Source organism: Hirundo rustica, chromosome Z (genome assembly GCF_015227805.2).
Source record: "Hirundo rustica isolate bHirRus1 chromosome Z, bHirRus1.pri.v3, whole genome shotgun sequence".
NCBI classification, from domain to species: Eukaryota; Metazoa; Chordata; class Aves; order Passeriformes; family Hirundinidae; genus Hirundo; species Hirundo rustica.
The window spans coordinates 71,273,430-71,294,577 of NC_053488.1; the positions used below are offsets into that span (position 1 = coordinate 71,273,430).

The window sequence follows — 21,148 nt, forward strand, 5'->3', positions numbered from 1 at the left end:
GGATGAAATCACAGAATCAGCTTGGAAAAGACCTCTGAAACAGAGGTTGCAAAAGAGTTCTTGTATGCTCCCGAAGCCAGGAGGTGTGTCCCGTGCTGTGTCACAAGAGAACTGCCACCATGCCTAAGGGGGACTTGGGTGAAGCTTTTCTGGGGAAAGGTTTTCAGCAAGCTCCTGGCAATGGCTGCGTGCAATCTCTGCAGAAAACTGAAGGTCGGGAAAGAGAGGAGCTGTAGCTCCTGCTGGCTGGGCTGGGGCAAAAGCAATGACTGTCACAGAACCACGTGGACTTTCTTGGTCTCCAGTTTCTGTGGGTGGAGCGGCCAAAGAGGACGTAAGGTGGACACAAGGCAGTAGTCTGTGCTGCTGTCTTGCTAGCTGGGTGGCACAAGGGGTTGCTGCTGGAGGGGAGTAGGGAAAGCAGAACGCTCTGTCTTTGGGTTGACGTCTCGGGGAGCTTGCCCAGCGCGGGCAGATTTCTTACAGCATCCGGTTCTTTTTCCCTTGTGTGCTGCAGGTCACATCGCCCGTGCCTGGAGAGAATCCGCTCCTTGGGTGAGTGGGAGAGGAGCTTTTGACCGCGTTAGCAGAGTTTGACAGTAGTGGAGCAAGCTGTGAGCTGGGCCTGCTGCAGCCCGCTGCCAGCCTGCTTGGATGAATGAAAGCGCAGTCCGGGCTCCTGGCAGCAGCAGGCGGCAGCAGCAGTGGTGGCAGCAGGAGAAGGATGCCTGGCTGTTTTCTCCCAAAGTTCCATTTGAGTCCCATCTAATCGAGGCCCACGTTACTTGAGTTTGAAGAGCGTAGAATCCCATTTCTCTCCAGATGATTTCTCCTTAGTGCATCTGGGTCTAGAGCTGAATGTAAAGAAGGTTGCCCGTTGCTCACGTTGCCGTCTGTCTGCAGAGCTCCAAAGCAACCTCAGGGCCTTCTCTGGCTGCGTGTCTTCCTGAAGAAGAGGCCAAAGGGGAGGAAGTTGCCCACCAAGCTGCACCTGCTGCCACGGCCGGGCCCCAGCATCCAGCATCAGTAAGCGGCCGCTCTGGCGAGCCCTATGGCTGGAGCAAAGCAGAGCTGCAAGTTCCCAATCAGACAGCACCTCCCGTGCCTGGCTGAAAACGCTCTTCCAGAGTGCTTCTGCCAGCCAGTGAGGCCTGGAAAAGCAGAGTGGAACCTGGAAGTTTAGGCCTCAGTTGGCCACTCTTCTGACAGGGGCCGCGAATTTGTCTTGGCAAGAGACAAGGGGTAGCATTAGGAAGTCTTTGGGTGCCCCCGGGGTCCAAGTGAAGCCCTTTGTGCCCAGCGGCAGTGCAGGCTCCCCGTGCCCAGTGAAGAGAGCAGTGCAAAGGTGCACTTCACAGCCTTGCAGGCTGTGGAGGAGACCCTGTCCCCCCGAGAGACCTGGCCCTCTGCCCAGAGCAGCCGTCAGCAGCCAAAGGAGCAGCTGAGATGCAACGGGGCCTGTAGCTGCATATAGGTAATGTTCTGAACCACGGGTCCTTTGCTGTCCCTCATGCTGCTGTCTGTCCACAGAGCAGAAGGGCAGTGCCAGCGCCTGCTCCAGCTGCCTCTGTAGGTGAGGAAGAGGCTGAAGAGGAGGAAGGTGCCAATGAATCTGCTCCTGCTGTCAGCCCAGAGCCTGAGCGGCCGACATCAGTAAGTGCCGGCTTTGGTTAGCAGCGTCTCTGGTGCTGCCAGTTTTTTCCATCATGTAAAAGCAGCCGTTGGATTTTGCGCCTTGAGTTGGAGGAGCGGGCAGCAAAAGCCGAGAGGTGAAGATGTGGGCCTGCATGTGGCCGACAGCATCTTCCTAGGGGCTTGCCTTTGCAATGGGATTGGAGGGGCATCTCCGCCAGGCACAGCTGTGACCCAAATCCCTTTCTTGTCCCAGAGCTCCACCTCCTCTGTCCTGGCACCTGCACGAGCTGCAGCTGCAGGCTCTGAAGAAGCCTGCAGCCCCCAAGCTGGAAACTCAAGCACGAGCAGCTCGTGCACCTGGAGCACGAGTAGTTCCTCTGGCAGCAGAGAGCAGCTGCGAGAGCGGACAGAGGACGAGTGCCTGGCCACGCTGAGTAGGTCCTTTGCGAGTGCCTTGTGCGTGCGTGTGTCAGCGTGAGCTGTCGCACCTCGTGTTCCTCCTCAGCGGCGTCTCGGCTCCTCAGGCCTCCACACAGGACCTGTTGTTGTGCTTCGAGGTGCTGAGGGTGCACGGGGCTGTGGCTCCTTCCTCTGAGGGCAGCTCGGCCTCTGAGGGCAGCTCGGCCCCAGCTTCCCTCTGGGCAAAAGGCAAACCAGAGATTGTTTCTGGCTGAGCAGGAGGCCGTGACCTAGCGAAGGAGTAGGCCTCAGGGAGTCATCTGGGCCCAGCTCCTGTGGGGCACGGCCAAGGGCATCTTCCGGACTTGGCCTGTCCGAAAGGCTGAGGGACCTCATTCCTAAGGCCCACCCCAGTAGCTTAGAACCCGAGCTGCTGCTCCAGAAAGGCAGAAGGGCATTGTTTTAGGCAAAGTCCTGCAATGTTCTTCCTGTTCCGGAAAGGGCGGCTGTTGATAAAAATTGATTCCAGAACCCAAGGCGCCTCGGCTGTTCGCAAGGCTTAAAGCTTTTGTTGAATGTCACGGAGTGTTCATTGCCGAGAACAGAAAGGTTTTGTTCTTCCTGCTGCCCTTAATGTCTATAGACAACCGTCACTTCCCTTGGTTACGGTTTTCTGATCCCTGTCTCCTCTGACTCTTTCTCCGCTCGCTCAGGTTTTAGTTTAGACTTTTCCTTTTGTGCCGGCCGTCTGTGGTGCAGAGCCGCTTGTCTTGCTGCTGTTGTTTTGGTGGTGGTGGTGGTGGTGCGGTGGTGGTGTTGTTCCCCGAGCGACTGACTTGAAAGGGCCCAGTGAGTGGGGCTGCCTTTCCGATGTGCTGCAGGGTGGGATCTCTGTTTTGAAACGAGCATCTTCCCTTTGCATTCTTACAGGGATGCTGGTGAGCGAGGGAGATCCCGAGGCTAAATACACAGAACTGGAGACTATTGGCAAAGGGTGAGTGCAGCCACGCTTCCAAGGGGCTGTGTATTTTGGTGGTGTCACATCTCCCCAGAGGGACGTCAGGCAAGCTCCAAAGCTGTCCAGAAACTGTCTTGAGATGCTGCCGTCTCTCAGTACTGGTCAGCACTTAGAGCTGTGCTCCGAAGGCGCGGCAAAGACACCAGCATGCTGGCAGTGTCTTCTCTGCAGCAAAGAGCCGCACCTGGCACATCTCTCGTCCCTCAAGCACGTTGCACCCGTTTGCCGCTTTTCTTAGGGGCAACCATTTTTGCGTGTCGCAGAAGAAGGCCGAATACACAGATACAGTGGGAATGAAAGGAGGAAAGGCTTCATGGCCTCAAAGGCCAAGTTAGTAGCCGAGAGCTGTCAGCGAATAGCTCTGAGTAATATTTCTTTCCAGTATTTTGCGGAAAAGGAGATGCAGTGGTCTGGAAGACCACCGCCTAGTCCAGAAGCCAAAAGCAGAAATGAAGGAAGCGGCTCCCTTGTGTAGCTGAGGTGGCAAAATCCAAAGCCTCTAGGGAATGCCCAGTGCCAGTGCTCTCTAGAGGAAAAGGCATCACCTGCCTGATGGCAGACCCCTCGCGGTTGCTGTGGCCTTTAGGCCTTTCCTGCAAAGAACCCAGCAAGCCCTTCCCTTTGGAAAGCCAGCTCTGCGCTGACTGTAAATGGGATTGATTTGCAACAGTTCCTCTGTGAGGAGCCAAAAGTACAAGAATGCACCGGAGAAGCAGAGTCTTTCCTGTGTCTGGTGCACCGAAGAGAAGCAGCTGCCGCAGGCTCTGCAGCCAGAACGCAGCCGTCTAAGGATCCTCTGTTTGGAGCCCTTCCCCATTTGTGTGCGCAATGGAAGGCTTTGCCTGCTCTGGCTGTGGCGCAAAGGACCCAGAGCAGTGTCTGTCGAGTTCCGTTGCCTGTTTGCCCCCGGACGCTCTTTTTCCCCTTGGACGGCGGCGTCTTGCACTTGCCGGGACTAAAGGACTTCTCCCTTCTCCCCTGCTCTTTTGTTTCTAGGGGTTTCGGCACCGTGTGCATGGCAGTGGAGACTGCCACAGGAGAAGAGGTAAGTGTGAAACAACGTAGCGCAGCTTCTGCAGCCCTCCAGTGCCCTCCCCTGCGCTGTGAGCTGTGGCTGAGCTTTGGGTCGCCGGTAGAGCTTTGCTGCAAAGGCAGCTGAAGTGCAGAGCAGTGCTGGCCTGCCTAATACAGTGGGGACAGATTTTGCCCTTCTCAGCTGGCCCAAGGAATGCAAGGAGGCCAAGCGGTATCTTTCAGAGGAGGACACGCTAGCTGGGTCTTAGTGCCAAGCTGGTGCCTCAGAGCATGGCACTGCTCTTTGGGGCTGCGGCTCAGGGTTCCTGACTTCTCCTTCCTGCCTGTTAGCAAATACGTGGCAATCGTGCCGGCAGTTCCTTAGCCACCTGCAGTGTTGCCCTTGGGAAGTGGGCTTAGAGAGAGAGAGAGAGAGAGACAGCTGCAAGGAGTCTCTCAAGGGCCTTAGCCCTGCTCAGAGCCCCCTGGAGTGTATGGCTAGAGGAGCAAGGTGTGGCCTCTTTCTTTCTACCCTCAGGCAGTAATTGCAAGTGTCAATGGTGTGAAGGAAAGGGTTTTAGTGGAGCCAAATGAGAATTGCTGAAGCGACGTAGTGCTAGGGTTGTCTTTTGAGGCGGTGTCCTTAATGATGGTTTCATCATCACGGCATTTCATCTATCCTTCATGTCTATGGCTTTGCTTTGCTTTGCTTTGCTTTGTTGTTGTGCCGTGGGGAATGCCGGCGGCTGCTGGAGTCATCATCAAAGCCGCTAGAATTGCCAAAGGGTTCCCAGCAGCTTTGCTCCATTTCCACAGGCACAAAATGGCTTCCTGCTTGCAAGAGGTGCGTGCATGAAAATGGGGATGATAAAACAAGGCCCCGGGGGAAGACTGTGGGCACAGCGAGCGTGGTTAGAGCTTTGAGGTGGAGAGTCTAGACGGTGTTTCTCCAAGGTTTACGAGGCAGAGGATCTGTGGCTCTGTGTCCTGGGAGTGGCACCCAAGCAAGCGGTGTAAGAGGCTCTTGCAAGCTCAGCTTGGCGTTCCTCTGATGTCCAGTCGCAAGGCAGTGTGTCCCAGCCCGGCTCTGCCGTCCCCAAATCACTGTCTCCATGTTCCCCTTGTGGTCTCGAGCCACAGACTTCTTTCATGGTTCATGGTTTTCCATGTGGTTTTAGGTGGCCATAAAGAAAATCAGTCTCCTGCAAGAGAGCAGCAACGAACTGTGCGTGAATGAAATCCAGGTCATGCGCCACCATAAGAACGACAACCTGGTGAACTACGTAGACAGGTGAGTGGCTCTGCTGGGAAGGGTCATGCTCATCCTGCAAGCCAGAGATTCCACCACTCCTTTGGTCGCCGGCAGAGGATGGAGCTGTTAATTCCTGTTTCTGGGCTCATTTACAGCCTCTTGGCAGGAGATTGCATTGGGGCTGCACACCTAGCATCTTTCCTGGCATACCTAGTTGGCATACCTAGCTGGCAAACCTAGCGCTTCCTTAAAGGCCTGACTGGGCCCTATCTTACTGAGGCAACAGCCCCAAAGTCCCTGCCCTGTCTGCACATTGTTTTCTTGGGTTTAGGGTTTGATTTTTTTCCCATGGGTCTTTAATGCTGACAAAGCTCTGCAGATGGTTTTTCCCCTGGCTTGTTCCCAGTGTTTTGCGCTGGTGAGGATACCAAGCGGTCTTTGAGGCTGCACAAAGTTCAAGCCCTCTAGAGCCTAGTGAGTGGCTGTTCACTTCCTCCTGTCTTCCTCTGAGACTCACACGGAAACAAGAACCCATCAGGTCATGTAAGCGCGTGCATTCACCTCCAGGCCCTTCTTTCCTGCTTTCAGCTACCTGGTGGACGAAGAACTCTGGCTAGTGATGGAATACATGGACGGAGGTTCTTTACATGATGTCATTCGCGAGACTCGCATGGCAGAAGGAGAGATAGCAGCTGTCTCTCGGGAGGTAAAGGCATGGCGCTTGCGCTTGCCGTGGCTTGGGCAGGATGGTCCTTCCCAATGGGGAGTAAGGAGAGGAGTCATTTCATCTTTTGAGCTTCCTTTCTGCCTTGCTCGTATGACCGGCAGTAGCAAGAGCATCCAAGGTGTGCCTGCCCTTCTTCTAGCGAGTTTGTTAGTGTTTGCCTCTCTAAACCCTTGCCTGCAGCCTGTGCGTACTGCATTCCTTCCCCGTAAGAGCATTTGTGCTGGTGGCAGCATCTCAAAGCAGTGACGGAGACAAAGAGATACTCAGGCCACTCTGACGGAGCTCAGCCCCGAAGGAGAGCCTTGCCCCCAGAGCGCTGCTTGCAAAAGCATCCGCAGCGTCGTCTGCCTGGAGAGAGCACAGCCACTGCAGCAGTGCTCCTTTGGTCTGTGTTTGCAGGGCACTGGCCAGAGGCACAGTTGCCCGTTCTCTTTGAGAAGCGAATACACGCTGGCTTAGAAAGGCACTGCTGTCCTCACGCTGGAGCAGCAAGCTCTTGCCAGCAGCGGGTCCTGCCATGGCTCATCAATCCCCCAGCAAGCCAGTTTTGCAGACGTGCCACTTGCCCGCTTGTGGCATGAAATCCCCCGCGGAGCTCTTAGGCTTGTGTTTCTTTTTCCTCTCTCAGTGTCTGCAAGGCCTGGATTTCCTCCACTCCAAGCAAGTGATCCACCGAGACATCAAAAGCCACAACATTCTCCTGGGCTTGGACGGATCTGTCAAGTTGGGTGGGTGTCGCCGCCCAGGCTCAGCCGTGTGGGGCGGCGGTGTGGGGCTGCCTTTGGGTGACTGCCAGTTCCCCAAGAGTGGCGCCTGTGGCAGTGCAGGCTGCCCTGCTGCAAGCGCAGAGCACATCCGCAAGGCGCCGGGAGGTGTGGCTGGGAGGCAGGTCTCGGGAGTGGCTTTGGGTTGTGCGCGTCCCTTGCCAAGCAAGGCAACTTACAGTCTAAAGCTTCAGGGCACTAAAAGCCACGATCTGAAAGGGGGGGCTTTTGGCAAGCGGCCAGTTCTGTAGTTCCTCGGCTGTAGGCCTGAGGAATGCCAGCATGGCCCCTTGTGCAGCTGGATGCCACACTGCCGCCTTGGACCTTGGTACAGTGGGCAATCCTTCTGTTTGTTTTCCCAGTTGACGCTGGCTTGATCACAGTGGTTTTTTCCCCTCAGCTGATTTTGGCCTCGCTGCTCAGCTCACGGCTGAGCGGAGCAAACGGAGATCAGCTGTCGGGACTACTTACTGGATGGCGCCAGAAATTTTCACCAGCAAGCCCTACGGCCCCAAAGTGGACATCTGGTCCTTTGGCATCGTGGGCATGGAGATGGTGGAAGGAGCGCCTCCTTACCTGATGAAAACCTCCCGCACGGTGAGCTGCAACTCCCCTCAGATACTAGTGTCACTCCGGCAAAATCTGTCCCCGTTCTTCTGCCCGGGAGGCTCGTCAACACCTGAATGCGATAGGTTCCAGGCAGCATAGTCTCTCGTGCTTCTTGTCCAGATTATTGCCTTGCCATTCCATCATGAACAACACAAAGCATTTGTGATGCCTTTTGCTAGATGGAAGCTCTGCCTGAGGGAGCAGTGAGCAATGCCAAGCTGCAGTTTATGGAGTAATCCTTGTCACGAGTAGACTTAGACTAAAGTCCCTTGTCACCAGAAAGCAGCCCGGTATCAAACGGACATCAATGTGACTAGGTTTGATCTCCCTTTATTGTTCTAAAAAGCCTGTATTTCAGCGGTTCAAGGCTAAAGCAGGTACCGCTAAACAATAGCTGATTGCTTAAAAACTCGTGTTCAGACACTCTAAATGACTGTCCATGGGGTCCACGTCTTTTGGCTGCATGGTCAGTTCTGTTCTGTCTTGCGATCAGCATTTCTGCCTTCAGCGTCCCTGAGAAGGGACAGCAGGTGGTTAACTCGTCTCCCAGCGTCGGCCAGAAGGCGTCCCGGAGAAGGACCTCTAAGTTGTTACATTTGCTACTTTTGTGCTAATTCAGGCAGTGCGGGAACAGCACGGGAATAGAGCAAGGCCTCATGCTGCTCCCCGATAGCAAGGATTGTCCAAACCTCCTAGCACAAGATTGTGGCCTTGCTCGCCTCAAAATTCCTCTACAGTCCCTCCTCCAAATCACCTTGTGGAGATGGTGTCGGTGTAGTCAGAGATGGCGTCAGAGAAGCAAAGTGCTTTTGCTGATGGAGTTGCTCCTAGTTCCATCAGCCAGCGAGATCAGGGGTCAAAGCCAGAGCCTGTGCACATTGGGCTGGCTGTGGCTGCCTCAGGGTTTGGGTTCTTTTGGTTGGGGTAGGAAAGGCATGTCCCACCCTCTGGCAGGGAGGAAAGTGCCACTGGGGAACGGAGCTTGTCCAGTGGGTCTGTGTGAGCAGTTGGGGGTGCGAAGGAGACAGGTACAGTGTGGCATTTGCTTCTTCTCCAGGTCCGACAGCTGATAAGCTCCGGGGGCACCCCGAAGCTGCAGAACCCCAGGCAGCAGTCCGCTTGGTTGCGAGACTTTCTGCGCTGCTGCCTGGAGACAGACGAGGACAGGCGCTGGTCTGCCCAGGAGCTTCTGCAGGTAAAAGGCAAAGCGGCTGCAGGGTGCGCCTGCTGCCCGCTGCCAGGGGCTCCTCGTCTGCTCAAGTTCAAGGCGTCAGATGGGCTTCCCCGCTCCTAAGAATCTCCGGTCTAGGGACTTTTCCCAGGAAAACCCAGGGGAATTCTGGCCTGGGCTGGGTTGCAAGGGGCCTTTCAAGGTCCCCTAGACCAAAGCTCCTGAAGCTGAAGACATCTGGATGAGCGGATTTGTGGGATTGTGAGCCATCTTTGCCTCACGCAGGGAAGAGACAGAGGTGCACGCAGTGCCTTCATGTCTGCATCTTGCTGGTAGCCAGAGAAAGCTAAAGTTTCAGCCAGCGAGGAAAGTAGAAGTAAATGTCTTCTTTTTCTCTTTGGGCAGCACCCGTTTGTAACCTCAGCCAAGCCGACCTCCAGCCTGACGCCTCTGATCGTGGCAGCGCAGCAGTTTATGGCCGACAGGAGATACTAGCCCTGCGAGAGGCCATTGTTGTTTTTTGTAGGTTGTAGGTTGTAGGTTGTAGTTTGTAGTTCGTAGTAGTTTCGACGCACAGTTTGTCGTTTGTACTTTAGATTGATAGTCAAAATAAATACCCTAAGACCTTCACTGTGTCGGAAGCCTCCCCTTGTTCTCAGCCTGCGAATAAGCTCCAAAGTTGCTTCTGAGTGCTCAGTCAGCTGTTTCTTAAGCATGGCAAGACCCATGGCTGGGGTTTGTGGCACGGTTGGAAGTGGGCAAAGGTCTTCTTCCTTCACTGCCTCCCGGCCGCAACCTCTTGTGGAGATCCAGGCTTGCAGCCGTGAGTAGAGGAGCAGAGCAAGGCAAAACGGAGCAGAGCAGTGGTGTCGCTGCTGGGAAGGCTGCGGTGGCCGTGGTTGTGTGGCACTTCTTGGGAAAGGCTGGGCTGCTCCGGGTTGCCCTGGGCAGATGGGGAGGCAGGCGGGCTTCTCCGCCGGCTCAGGCGCAGGTGAGCGTCCAGCAGGAACACGGCTTCTGCCATGGGAACTGAGGCCGACATGAGGGAGGGAAAACTCGTGCACTTGGGATCTGCGTGGCCTCTCTCAGCTCGGCGCTCAGCGTGACTGAGGCAAGTGCCCAGACTGAGCTCCCCTGGGGTCACGCTGCACGAGAACCTGGGAGGAGACACAGCCAGCACAGGTGACCCCAAGTGGCCAGAGGCATATTCCAGAGCCTGTGCCATCCTGCTCAGTATTCCAAGCTGCGTGCAAGAAGGAGGAGGAGGAAGGAGGGGACGTTTGCAGTGATGGCGTTGGTCTTCCCAAGTCACTGTGAGGCACTGTGAGGGGGTCCTGCTGGTGTGGAAGTGCAAAACACCTGCCTGCCTGCCTGTGGGAAATGGTGAATGAGTTCTTTGGGGGTTTTTTGCCTGTGTGTGTGACTTCTGCATTCCCTGTGCAACTGAATTGTTCTGCACCTGTGAGTTTTCCAGCTTTTACCCGTCCAGCTGTCTCCCCAGTGCATCCCACTGGTGGGGCATTGAGGGAGAAGGGCTGTGTGTGGTGCTTGATTACAGGCTGGGGTTAAACCTCCTCTGAGAGTTAGAGAATAAAGTGGTTTAAAAGGGAGAGGCAGAGGAATGAAGCTTCCAGGCTTTGGAATGCTGGTGCTTTTTCTCTTTGCCTAAGGCTGCCTTCCTGTAGCCTGTCCAGCACCTGACCTAATTGGTGTGTGCCTCACAACTTCCAGTTTTGCTGGGACCAGCCCCTTTGGGCCCACTGCTTTCCTCCCTACCAGCACTTTGTGGCTTGGCCCAGAGCGTGTTGCAACTTTCTTTTCTTTCTTTCTTTATGCCCAGTGCAGGCAGCTCCCTCTGGCTGACGGATGAGGCCAGGGAAGCTCCCCGAGGTGCACCCCAGATGGGCAAGGCTGCTTGGAAATGGCACCGCAGCGCAGCGGCAGGATGCCGTGTATGCAGTGGATGTGCTGCTTGGCTTTCCATGTCTTCATCAGTCCCATCCTTTGTGGGCCCGTGCCCCGCCTTCTTCTGTGGTGAGCACGTGAGGAGGAAGGTCTACAAAAGTGCTTCCTGAGGTTTTGTCCCCCAGCTGTCACTGAAGGGGTGATTTCCTTGGATGCTGTGGCTTTGAGCCCTAGCTGGAAGAAGCCTTGGGAGTTTTCCACAAGAGAACGAGTGGCCAAAGGTCCTCTTTTCTTTTTTGCTTTCCTCCCATCCTGGTTCCTTCTCAGTGTTCAGCTTCTCAGTGCGGGCACTAGGGGCTTGCTGTGTTCTTGGAGCTACTCTTAGATGCCTTGAGCAAATAGGTTACTGACTAGGAGGGCTTTTTGTCTTGCTTTTTAGCAGCGGAGAACTTTGCAGGGTTTTTTGGCCTTAGCTGTAGAGAAAGTCTGGTTCTACGCGTGAATTCACAAAGCAGCCTCGAGCGGCCGCTACTCTGATGTCAGCGGCCGCTACTCTGATGTCAGCGGCCGCTATTGTGATGTCAGCGGCCGCATCACAGCGCTGTCAAGGCAAAGTTGCCGTGCCAAGGCACAGAAGGCCTCAGTGTGCACAGCAGCTCTTTGGCGTGCTCACCGCAGGCAGAAGCTGCTGATCAGCGAGGTCTCTGCCAGCAGGCTGCACCCTGCACAGGACTGCGAGAGCTTTTTCTCCCACAGGTGTTGTCTGGTGCAGATCGAGCAGCGCTGCTCAAGCCATGGAGGGAGTGTGTGCTGCAGTTTGCACGGCTTTTTCCGTGGCTTACTCTGGCTACTTTTTCACCCACCTGGCACGTAAGTAGACATTTTTGTTCGGTGCAGCCGATGGAAACCAAAATGCCCCAAAGAGGCCTTTAGTTGGGTCCAGCTGCTGTCACCAGCTCCAGCTAAGAAAGGGGTGTCTCTAGGCAGCGGGGCGTGGGCAGCATTTGTAATGTGGCCTGCAGGGGTTGGGCTCCCACCACGGCATGGCCTGTGGCAGGGGCGTCTGGAATCTGCTCGCTTTGCTGGCTCAAGCAAGACAGCTTCCAAGATGGGAAGACTGGGAGAGCTTGGCAGGAGTCCTTGTAAAAATTGTGCGCTGCTCTCCAGGACTGAGGAGAAGCATCCTCTTGTCTGCATTCTCTCCTCCCAGGACGGGAGTGGGGAACTTGAGGCTTTGCGTGTGCTAAAAGAGCCACCCGGTCCGTGATGAAATCACAGAATCAGCTTGGAAAAGACCTCTGAAACAGAGGTTGCAAAAGAGTTCTTGTATGCTCCCGAAGCCAGGAGGTGTGTCCCGTGCTGTGTCACAAGAGAACTGCCACCATGCCTAAGGGGGACTTGGGTGAAGCTTTTCTGGGGAAAGGTTTTCAGCAAGCTCCTGGCAATGGCTGCGTGCAATCTCTGCAGAAAACTGAAGGTCGGGAAAGAGAGGAGCTGTAGCTCCTGCTGGCTGGGCTGGGGCAAAAGCAATGACTGTCACAGAACCACGTGGACTTTCTTGGTCTCCAGTTTCTGTGGGTGGAGCGGCCAAAGAGGACGTAAGGTGGACACAAGGCAGTAGTCTGTGCTGCTGTCTTGCTAGCTGGGTGGCACAAGGGGTTGCTGCTGGAGGGGAGTAGGGAAAGCAGAACGCTCTGTCTTTGGGTTGACGTCTCGGGGAGCTTGCCCAGCGCGGGCAGATTTCTTACAGCATCCGGTTCTTTTTCCCTTGTGTGCTGCAGGTCACATCGCCCGTGCCTGGAGAGAATCCGCTCCTTGGGTGAGTGGGAGAGGAGCTTTTGACCGCGTTAGCAGAGTTTGACAGTAGTGGAGCAAGCTGTGAGCTGGGCCTGCTGCAGCCCGCTGCCAGCCTGCTTGGATGAATGAAAGCGCAGTCCGGGCTCCTGGCAGCAGCAGGCGGCAGCAGCAGTGGTGGCAGCAGGAGAAGGATGCCTGGCTGTTTTCTCCCAAAGTTCCATTTGAGTCCCATCTAATCGAGGCCCACGTTACTTGAGTTTGAAGAGCGTAGAATCCCATTTCTCTCCAGATGATTTCTCCTTAGTGCATCTGGGTCTAGAGCTGAATGTAAAGAAGGTTGCCCGTTGCTCACGTTGCCGTCTGTCTGCAGAGCTCCAAAGCAACCTCAGGGCCTTCTCTGGCTGCGTGTCTTCCTGAAGAAGAGGCCAAAGGGGAGGAAGTTGCCCACCAAGCTGCACCTGCTGCCACGGCCGGGCCCCAGCATCCAGCATCAGTAAGCGGCCGCTCTGGCGAGCCCTATGGCTGGAGCAAAGCAGAGCTGCAAGTTCCCAATCAGACAGCACCTCCCGTGCCTGGCTGAAAACGCTCTTCCAGAGTGCTTCTGCCAGCCAGTGAGGCCTGGAAAAGCAGAGTGGAACCTGGAAGTTTAGGCCTCAGTTGGCCACTCTTCTGACAGGGGCCGCGAATTTGTCTTGGCAAGAGACAAGGGGTAGCATTAGGAAGTCTTTGGGTGCCCCCGGGGTCCAAGTGAAGCCCTTTGTGCCCAGCGGCAGTGCAGGCTCCCCGTGCCCAGTGAAGAGAGCAGTGCAAAGGTGCACTTCACAGCCTTGCAGGCTGTGGAGGAGACCCTGTCCCCCCGAGAGACCTGGCCCTCTGCCCAGAGCAGCCGTCAGCAGCCAAAGGAGCAGCTGAGATGCAACGGGGCCTGTAGCTGCATATAGGTAATGTTCTGAACCACGGGTCCTTTGCTGTCCCTCATGCTGCTGTCTGTCCACAGAGCAGAAGGGCAGTGCCAGCGCCTGCTCCAGCTGCCTCTGTAGGTGAGGAAGAGGCTGAAGAGGAGGAAGGTGCCAATGAATCTGCTCCTGCTGTCAGCCCAGAGCCTGAGCGGCCGACATCAGTAAGTGCCGGCTTTGGTTAGCAGCGTCTCTGGTGCTGCCGGTTTTTCCATCATGTAAAAGCAGCCGTTGGATTTTGCGCCTTGAGTTGGAGGAGCGGGCAGCAAAAGCCGAGAGGTGAAGATGTGGGCCTGCATGTGGCCGACAGCATCTTCCTAGGGGCTTGCCTTTGCAATGGGATTGGAGGGGCATCTCCGCCAGGCACAGCTGTGACCCAAATCCCTTTCTTGTCCCAGAGCTCCACCTCCTCTGTCCTGGCACCTGCACGAGCTGCAGCTGCAGGCTCTGAAGAAGCCTGCAGCCCCCAAGCTGGAAACTCAAGCACGAGCAGCTCGTGCACCTGGAGCACGAGTAGTTCCTCTGGCAGCAGAGAGCAGCTGCGAGAGCGGACAGAGGACGAGTGCCTGGCCACGCTGAGTAGGTCCTTTGCGAGTGCCTTGTGCGTGCGTGTGTCAGCGTGAGCTGTCGCACCTCGTGTTCCTCCTCAGCGGCGTCTCGGCTCCTCAGGCCTCCACACAGGACCTGTTGTTGTGCTTCGAGGTGCTGAGGGTGCACGGGGCTGTGGCTCCTTCCTCTGAGGGCAGCTCGGCCTCTGAGGGCAGCTCGGCCCCAGCTTCCCTCTGGGCAAAAGGCAAACCAGAGATTGTTTCTGGCTGAGCAGGAGGCCGTGACCTAGCGAAGGAGTAGGCCTCAGGGAGTCATCTGGGCCCAGCTCCTGTGGGGCACGGCCAAGGGCATCTTCCGGACTTGGCCTGTCCGAAAGGCTGAGGGACCTCATTCCTAAGGCCCACCCCAGTAGCTTAGAACCCGAGCTGCTGCTCCAGAAAGGCAGAAGGGCATTGTTTTAGGCAAAGTCCTGCAATGTTCTTCCTGTTCAGGAAAGGGCGGCTGTTGATAAAAATTGATTCCAGAACCCAAGGCGCCTCGGCTGTTCGCAAGGCTTAAAGCTTTTGTTGAATGTCACGGAGTGTTCATTGCCGAGAACAGAAAGGTTTTGTTCTTCCTGCTGCCCTTAATGTCTATAGACAACCGTCACTTCCCTTGGTTACGGTTTTCTGATCCCTGTCTCCTCTGACTCTTTCTCCGCTCGCTCAGGTTTTAGTTTAGACTTTTCCTTTTGTGCCGGCCGTCTGTGGTGCAGAGCCGCTTGTCTTGCTGCTGTTGTTTTGGTGGTGGTGGTGGTGGTGCGGTGGTGGTGTTGTTCCCCGAGCGACTGACTTGAAAGGGCCCAGTGAGTGGGGCTGCCTTTCCGATGTGCTGCAGGGTGGGATCTCTGTTTTGAAACGAGCATCTTCCCTTTGCATTCTTACAGGGATGCTGGTGAGCGAGGGAGATCCCGAGGCTAAATACACAGAACTGGAGACTATTGGCAAAGGGTGAGTGCAGCCACGCTTCCAAGGGGCTGTGTATTTTGGTGGTGTCACATCTCCCCAGAGGGACGTCAGGCAAGCTCCAAAGCTGTCCAGAAACTGTCTTGAGATGCTGCCGTCTCTCAGTACTGGTCAGCACTTAGAGCTGTGCTCCGAAGGCGCGGCAAAGACACCAGCATGCTGGCAGTGTCTTCTCTGCAGCAAAGAGCCGCACCTGGCACATCTCTCGTCCCTCAAGCACGTTGCACCCGTTTGCCGCTTTTCTTAGGGGCAACCATTTTTGCGTGTCGCAGAAGAAGGCCGAATACACAGATACAGTGGGAATGAAAGGAGGAAAGGCTTCATGGCCTCAAAGGCCAAGTTAGTAGCCGAGAGCTGTCAGCGAATAGCTCTGAGTAATATTTCTTTCCAGTATTTTGCGGAAAAGGAGATGCAGTGGTCTGGAAGACCACCGCCTAGTCCAGAAGCCAAAAGCAGAAATGAAGGAAGCGGCTCCCTTGTGTAGCTGAGGTGGCAAAATCCAAAGCCTCTAGGGAATGCCCAGTGCCAGTGCTCTCTAGAGGAAAAGGCATCACCTGCCTGATGGCAGACCCCTCGCGGTTGCTGTGGCCTTTAGGCCTTTCCTGCAAAGAACCCAGCAAGCCCTTCCCTTTGGAAAGCCAGCTCTGCGCTGACTGTAAATGGGATTGATTTGCAACAGTTCCTCTGTGAGGAGCCAAAAGTACAAGAATGCACCGGAGAAGCAGAGTCTTTCCTGTGTCTGGTGCACCGAAGAGAAGCAGCTGCCGCAGGCTCTGCAGCCAGAACGCAGCCGTCTAAGGATCCTCTGTTTGGAGCCCTTCCCCATTTGTGTGCGCAATGGAAGGCTTTGCCTGCTCTGGCTGTGGCGCAAAGGACCCAGAGCAGTGTCTGTCGAGTTCCGTTGCCTGTTTGCCCCCGGACGCTCTTTTTCCCCTTGGACGGCGGCGTCTTGCACTTGCCGGGACTAAAGGACTTCTCCCTTCTCCCCTGCTCTTTTGTTTCTAGGGGTTTCGGCACCGTGTGCATGGCAGTGGAGACTGCCACAGGAGAAGAGGTAAGTGTGAAACAACGTAGCGCAGCTTCTGCAGCCCTCCAGTGCCCTCCCCTGCGCTGTGAGCTGTGGCTGAGCTTTGGGTCGCCGGTAGAGCTTTGCTGCAAAGGCAGCTGAAGTGCAGAGCAGTGCTGGCCTGCCTAATACAGTGGGGACAGATTTTGCCCTTCTCAGCTGGCCCAAGGAATGCAAGGAGGCCAAGCGGTATCTTTCAGAGGAGGACACGCTAGCTGGGTCTTAGTGCCAAGCTGGTGCCTCAGAGCATGGCACTGCTCTTTGGGGCTGCGGCTCAGGGTTCCTGACTTCTCCTTCCTGCCTGTTAGCAAATACGTGGCAATCGTGCCGGCAGTTCCTTAGCCACCTGCAGTGTTGCCCTTGGGAAGTGGGCTTAGAGAGAGAGAGAGAGAGAGACAGCTGCAAGGAGTCTCTCAAGGGCCTTAGCCCTGCTCAGAGCCCCCTGGAGTGTATGGCTAGAGGAGCAAGGTGTGGCCTCTTTCTTTCTACCCTCAGGCAGTAATTGCAAGTGTCAATGGTGTGAAGGAAAGGGTTTTAGTGGAGCCAAATGAGAATTGCTGAAGCGACGTAGTGCTAGGGTTGTCTTTTGAGGCGGTGTCCTTAATGATGGTTTCATCATCACGGCATTTCATCTATCCTTCATGTCTATGGCTTTGCTTTGCTTTGCTTTGTTGTTGTGCCGTGGGGAATGCCGGCGGCTGCTGGAGTCATCATCAAAGCCGCTAGAATTGCCAAAGGGTTCCCAGCAGCTTTGCTCCATTTCCACAGGCACAAAATGGCTTCCTGCTTGCAAGAGGTGCGTGCATGAAAATGGGGATGATAAAACAAGGCCCCGGGGGAAGACTGTGGGCACAGCGAGCGTGGTTAGAGCTTTGAGGTGGAGAGTCTAGACGGTGTTTCTCCAAGGTTTACGAGGCAGAGGATCTGTGGCTCTGTGTCCTGGGAGTGGCACCCAAGCAAGCGGTGTAAGAGGCTCTTGCAAGCTCAGCTTGGCGTTCCTCTGATGTCCAGTCGCAAGGCAGTGTGTCCCAGCCCGGCTCTGCCGTCCCCAAATCACTGTCTCCATGTTCCCCTTGTGGTCTCGAGCCACAGACTTCTTTCATGGTTCATGGTTTTCCATGTGGTTTTAGGTGGCCATAAAGAAAATCAGTCTCCTGCAAGAGAGCAGCAACGAACTGTGCGTGAATGAAATCCAGGTCATGCGCCACCATAAGAACGGCAACCTGGTGAACTACGTAGACAGGTGAGTGGCTCTGCTGGGAAGGGTCATGCTCATCCTGCAAGCCAGAGATTCCACCACTCCTTTGGTCGCCGGCAGAGGATGGAGCTGTTAATTCCTGTTTCTGGGCTCATTTACAGCCTCTTGGCAGGAGATTGCATTGGGGCTGCATACCTAGCATCTTTCCTGGCATACCTAGTTGGCATACCTAGCTGGCAAACCTAGCGCTTCCTTAAAGGCCTGACTGGGCCCTATCTTACTGAGGCAACAGCCCCAAAGTCCCTGCCCTGTCTGCACATTGTTTTCTTGGGTTTAGGGTTTGATTTTTTTCCCATGGGTCTTTAATGCTGACAAAGCTCTGCAGATGGTTTTTCCCCTGGCTTGTTCCCAGTGTTTTGCGCTGGTGAGGATACCAAGCGGTCTTTGAGGCTGCACAAAGTTCAAGCCCTCTAGAGCCTAGTGAGTGGCTGTTCACTTCCTCCTGTCTTCCTCTGAGACTCACACGGAAACAAGAACCCATCAGGTCATGTAAGCGCGTGCATTCACCTCCAGGCCCTTCTTTCCTGCTTTCAGCTACCTGGTGGACGAAGAACTCTGGCTAGTGATGGAATACATGGACGGAGGTTCTTTACATGATGTCATTCGCGAGACTCGCATGGCAGAAGGAGAGATAGCAGCTGTCTCTCGGGAGGTAAAGGCATGGCGCTTGCGCTTGCCGTGGCTTGGGCAGGATGGTCCTTCCCAATGGGGAGTAAGGAGAGGAGTCATTTCATCTTTTGAGCTTCCTTTCTGCCTTGCTCGTATGACCGGCAGTAGCAAGAGCATCCAAGGTGTGCCTGCCCTTCTTCTAGCGAGTTTGTTAGTGTTTGCCTCTCTAAACCCTTGCCTGCAGCCTGTGCGTACTGCATTCCTTCCCCGTAAGAGCATTTGTGCTGGTGGCAGCATCTCAAAGCAGTGACGGAGACAAAGAGATACTCAGGCCACTCTGACGGAGCTCAGCCCCGAAGGAGAGCCTTGCCCCCAGAGCGCTGCTTGCAAAAGCATCCGCAGCGTCGTCTGCCTGGAGAGAGCACAGCCACTGCAGCAGTGCTCCTTTGGTCTGTGTTTGCAGGGCACTGGCCAGAGGCACAGTTGCCCGTTCTCTTTGAGAAGCGAATACACGCTGGCTTAGAAAGGCACTGCTGTCCTCACGCTGGAGCAGCAAGCTCTTGCCAGCAGCGGGTCCTGCCATGGCTCATCAATCCCCCAGCAAGCCAGTTTTGCAGACGTGCCACTTGCCCGCTTGTGGCATGAAATCCCCCGCGGAGCTCTTAGGCTTGTGTTTCTTTTTCCTCTCTCAGTGTCTGCAAGGCCTGGATTTCCTCCACTCCAAGCAAGTGATCCACCGAGACATCAAAAGCCACAACATTCTCCTGGGCTTGGATGGATCTGTCAAGTTGGGTGGGTGTCGCCGCCCAGGCTCAGCCGTGTGGGGCGGCGGTGTGGGGCTGCCTTTGGGTGACTGCCAGTTCCCCAAGAGTGGCGCCTGTGGCAGTGCAGGCTGCCCTGCTGCAAGCGCAGAGCACATCCGCAAGGCGCCGGGAGGTGTGGCTGGGAGGCAGGTCTCGGGAGTGGCTTTGGGTTGTGCGTGTCCCTTGCCAAGCAAGGCAACTTACAGTCTAAAGCTTCAGGGCACTAAAAGCCACGATCTGAAAGGGGGGGCTTTTGGCAAGCGGCCAGTTCTGTAGTTCCTCGGCTGTAGGCCTGAGGAATGCCAGCATGGCCCCTTTTGCAGCTGGATGCCACACTGCCGCCTTGGACCTTGGTACAGTGGGCAATCCTTCTGTTTGTTTTCCCAGTTGACGCTGGCTTGATCACAGTGGTTTTTTCCCCTCAGCTGATTTTGGCCTCGCTGCTCAGCTCACGGCTGAGCGGAGCAAACGGAGATCAGCTGTCGGGACTACTTACTGGATGGCGCCAGAAATTTTCACCAGCAAGCCCTACGGCCCCAAAGTGGACATCTGGTCCTTTGGCATCGTGGGCATGGAGATGGTGGAAGGAGCGCCTCCTTACCTGATGAAAACCTCCCGCACGGTGAGCTGCAACTCCCCTCAGATACTAGTGTCACTCCGGCAAAATCTGTCCCCGTTCTTCTGCCCGGGAGGCTCGTCAACACCTGAATGCGATAGGTTCCAGGCAGCATAGTCTCTCGTGCTTCTTGTCCAGATTATTGCCTTGCCATTCCATCATGAACAACACAAAGCATTTGTGATGCCTTTTGCTAGATGGAAGCTCTGCCTGAGGGAGCAGTGAGCAATGCCAAGCTGCAGTTTATGGAGTAATCCTTGTCACGAGTAGACTTAGACTAAAGTCCCTTGTCACCAGAAAGCAGCCCGGTATCAAACGGACATCAATGTGACTAGGTTTGATCTCCCTTTATTGTTCTAAAAAGCCTGTATTTCAGCGGTTCAAGGCTAAAGCAGGTACCGCTAAACAATAGCTGATTGCTTAAAAACTCGTGTTCAGACACTCTAAATGACTGTCCATGGGGTCCACGTCTTTTGGCTGCATGGTCAGTTCTGTTCTGTCTTGCGATCAGCATTTCTGCCTTCAGCGTCCCTGAGAAGGGACAGCAGGTGGTTAACTCGTCTCCCAGCGTCGGCCAGAAGGCGTCCCGGAGAAGGACCTCTAAGTTGTTACATTTGCTACTTTTGTGCTAATTCAGGCAGTGCGGGAACAGCACGGGAATAGAGCAAGGCCTCATGCTGCTCCCCGATAGCAAGGATTGTCCAAACCTCCTAGCACAAGATTGTGGCCTTGCTCGCCTCAAAATTCCTCTACAGTCCCTCCTCCAAATCACCTTGTGGAGATGGTGTCGGTGTAGTCAGAGATGGCGTCAGAGAAGCAGAGTGCTTTTGCTGATGGAGTTGCTCCTAGTTCCATCAGCCAGCGAGATCAGGGGTCAAAGCCAGAGCCTGTGCACATTGGGCTGGCTGTGGCTGCCTCAGGGTTTGGGTTCTTTTGGTTGGGGTAGGAAAGGCATGTCCCACCCTCTGGCAGGGAGGAAAGTGCCACTGGGGAACGGAGCTTGTCCAGTGGGTCTGTGTGAGCGGTTGGGGGTGCGAAGGAGACAGGTACAGTGTGGCATTTGCTTCTTCTCCAGGTCCGACAGCTGATAAGCTCCGGGGGCACCCCGAAGCTGCAGAACCCCAGGCAGCAGTCCGCTTGGTTGCGAGACTTTCTGCGCTGCTGCCTGGAGACAGACGAGGACAGGCGCTGGTCTGCCCAGGAGCTTCTGCAGGTAAAAGGCAAAGCGGCTGCAGGGTGCGCCTGCTGCCCGCTGCCAGGGGCTCCTCGTCTGCTCAAGTTCAAGGCGTCAGATGGGCTTCCCCGCTCCTAAGAATCTCCGGTCTAGGGACTTTTCCCAGGAAAACCCAGGGGAATTCTGGCCTGGGCTGGGTTGCAAGGGGCCTTTCAAGGTCCCCTAGACCAAAGCTCCTGAAGCTGAAGACATCTGGATGAGCGGATTTGTGGGATTGTGAGCCATCTTTGCCTCACGCAGGGAAGAGACAGAGGTGCACGCGGTGCCTTCATGTCTGCATCTTGCTGGTAGCCAGAGAAAGCTAAAGTTTCAGCCAGCGAGGAAAGTAGAAGTAAATGTCTTCTTTTTCTCTTTGGGCAGCACCCGTTTGTAACCTCAGCCAAGCCGACCTCCAGCCTGACGCCTCTGATCGTGGCAGCGCAGCAGTTTATGGCCGACAGGAGATACTAGCCCTGCGAGAGGCCATTGTTGTTTTTTGTAGGTTGTAGGTTGTAGGTTGTAGGTTGTAGTTCGTAGTAGTTTCGACGCACAGTTTGTCGTTTGTACTTTAGATTGATAGTCAAAATAAATACCCTAAGACCTTCACTGTGTCGGAAGCCTCCCCTTGTTCTCAGCCTGCGAATAAGCTCCAAAGTTGCTTCTGAGTGCTCAGTCAGCTGTTTCTTAAGCACGGCAAGACCCATGGATGGGGTTTGTGGCACGGTTGGAAGTGGGCAAAGGTCTTCTTCCTTCACTGCCTCCCGGCCGCAACCTCTTGTGGAG

General features: G+C 55.3%; 2 protein-coding genes across 2 annotated transcripts; both read left to right on the forward strand.

Moving 5' to 3' along the window:
• The first annotated feature begins 119 nt into the window (after positions 1–119).
• Positions 120–9,084, forward strand: LOC120765827 (serine/threonine-protein kinase PAK 3-like). Its single transcript, XM_040091020.1, has 13 exons — positions 120–213; positions 518–555; positions 904–1,026; positions 1,531–1,653; positions 1,889–2,069; positions 2,965–3,028; positions 4,049–4,097; positions 5,245–5,357; positions 5,907–6,024; positions 6,674–6,773; positions 7,210–7,406; positions 8,476–8,613; positions 8,995–9,084. Exons 1-13 carry the CDS (start codon positions 120–122, stop codon positions 9,082–9,084), a joined length of 1,428 nt encoding a protein of 475 aa, XP_039946954.1.
• A 1,450-nt stretch (positions 9,085–10,534) lies between these two features.
• On the forward strand, positions 10,535–20,836 carry LOC120765828 (serine/threonine-protein kinase PAK 3-like). Its single transcript, XM_040091021.1, has 15 exons — positions 10,535–10,541; positions 11,010–11,103; positions 11,267–11,364; positions 12,276–12,313; positions 12,662–12,784; positions 13,289–13,411; positions 13,646–13,826; positions 14,722–14,785; positions 15,806–15,854; positions 16,997–17,109; positions 17,659–17,776; positions 18,426–18,525; positions 18,962–19,158; positions 20,228–20,365; positions 20,747–20,836. Exons 1-15 carry the CDS (start codon positions 10,535–10,537, stop codon positions 20,834–20,836), a joined length of 1,533 nt encoding a protein of 510 aa, XP_039946955.1.
• Positions 20,837–21,148: the final 312 nt, after the last annotated feature.

Bases quoted from the DNA above. Each gene is read 5' to 3' on its own strand.
- LOC120765827 (XM_040091020.1), top strand. From the start codon at position 120: ATGCCTAAGGGGGACTTGGGTGAAGCTTTTCTGGGGAAAGGTTTTCAG. The intron at 1,027-1,530 runs GTAAGCGGCCGC...GTCTGTCCACAG, and splicing joins GGCCCCAGCATCCAGCATCA to AGCAGAAGGGCAGTGCCAGC. The intron at 1,654-1,888 runs GTAAGTGCCGGC...TTCTTGTCCCAG, and splicing joins AGCCTGAGCGGCCGACATCA to AGCTCCACCTCCTCTGTCCT.
- LOC120765828 (XM_040091021.1), top strand. The intron at 12,785-13,288 runs GTAAGCGGCCGC...GTCTGTCCACAG, and splicing joins GGCCCCAGCATCCAGCATCA to AGCAGAAGGGCAGTGCCAGC. The intron at 17,110-17,658 runs GTGAGTGGCTCT...TCCTGCTTTCAG, and splicing joins CTGGTGAACTACGTAGACAG to CTACCTGGTGGACGAAGAAC.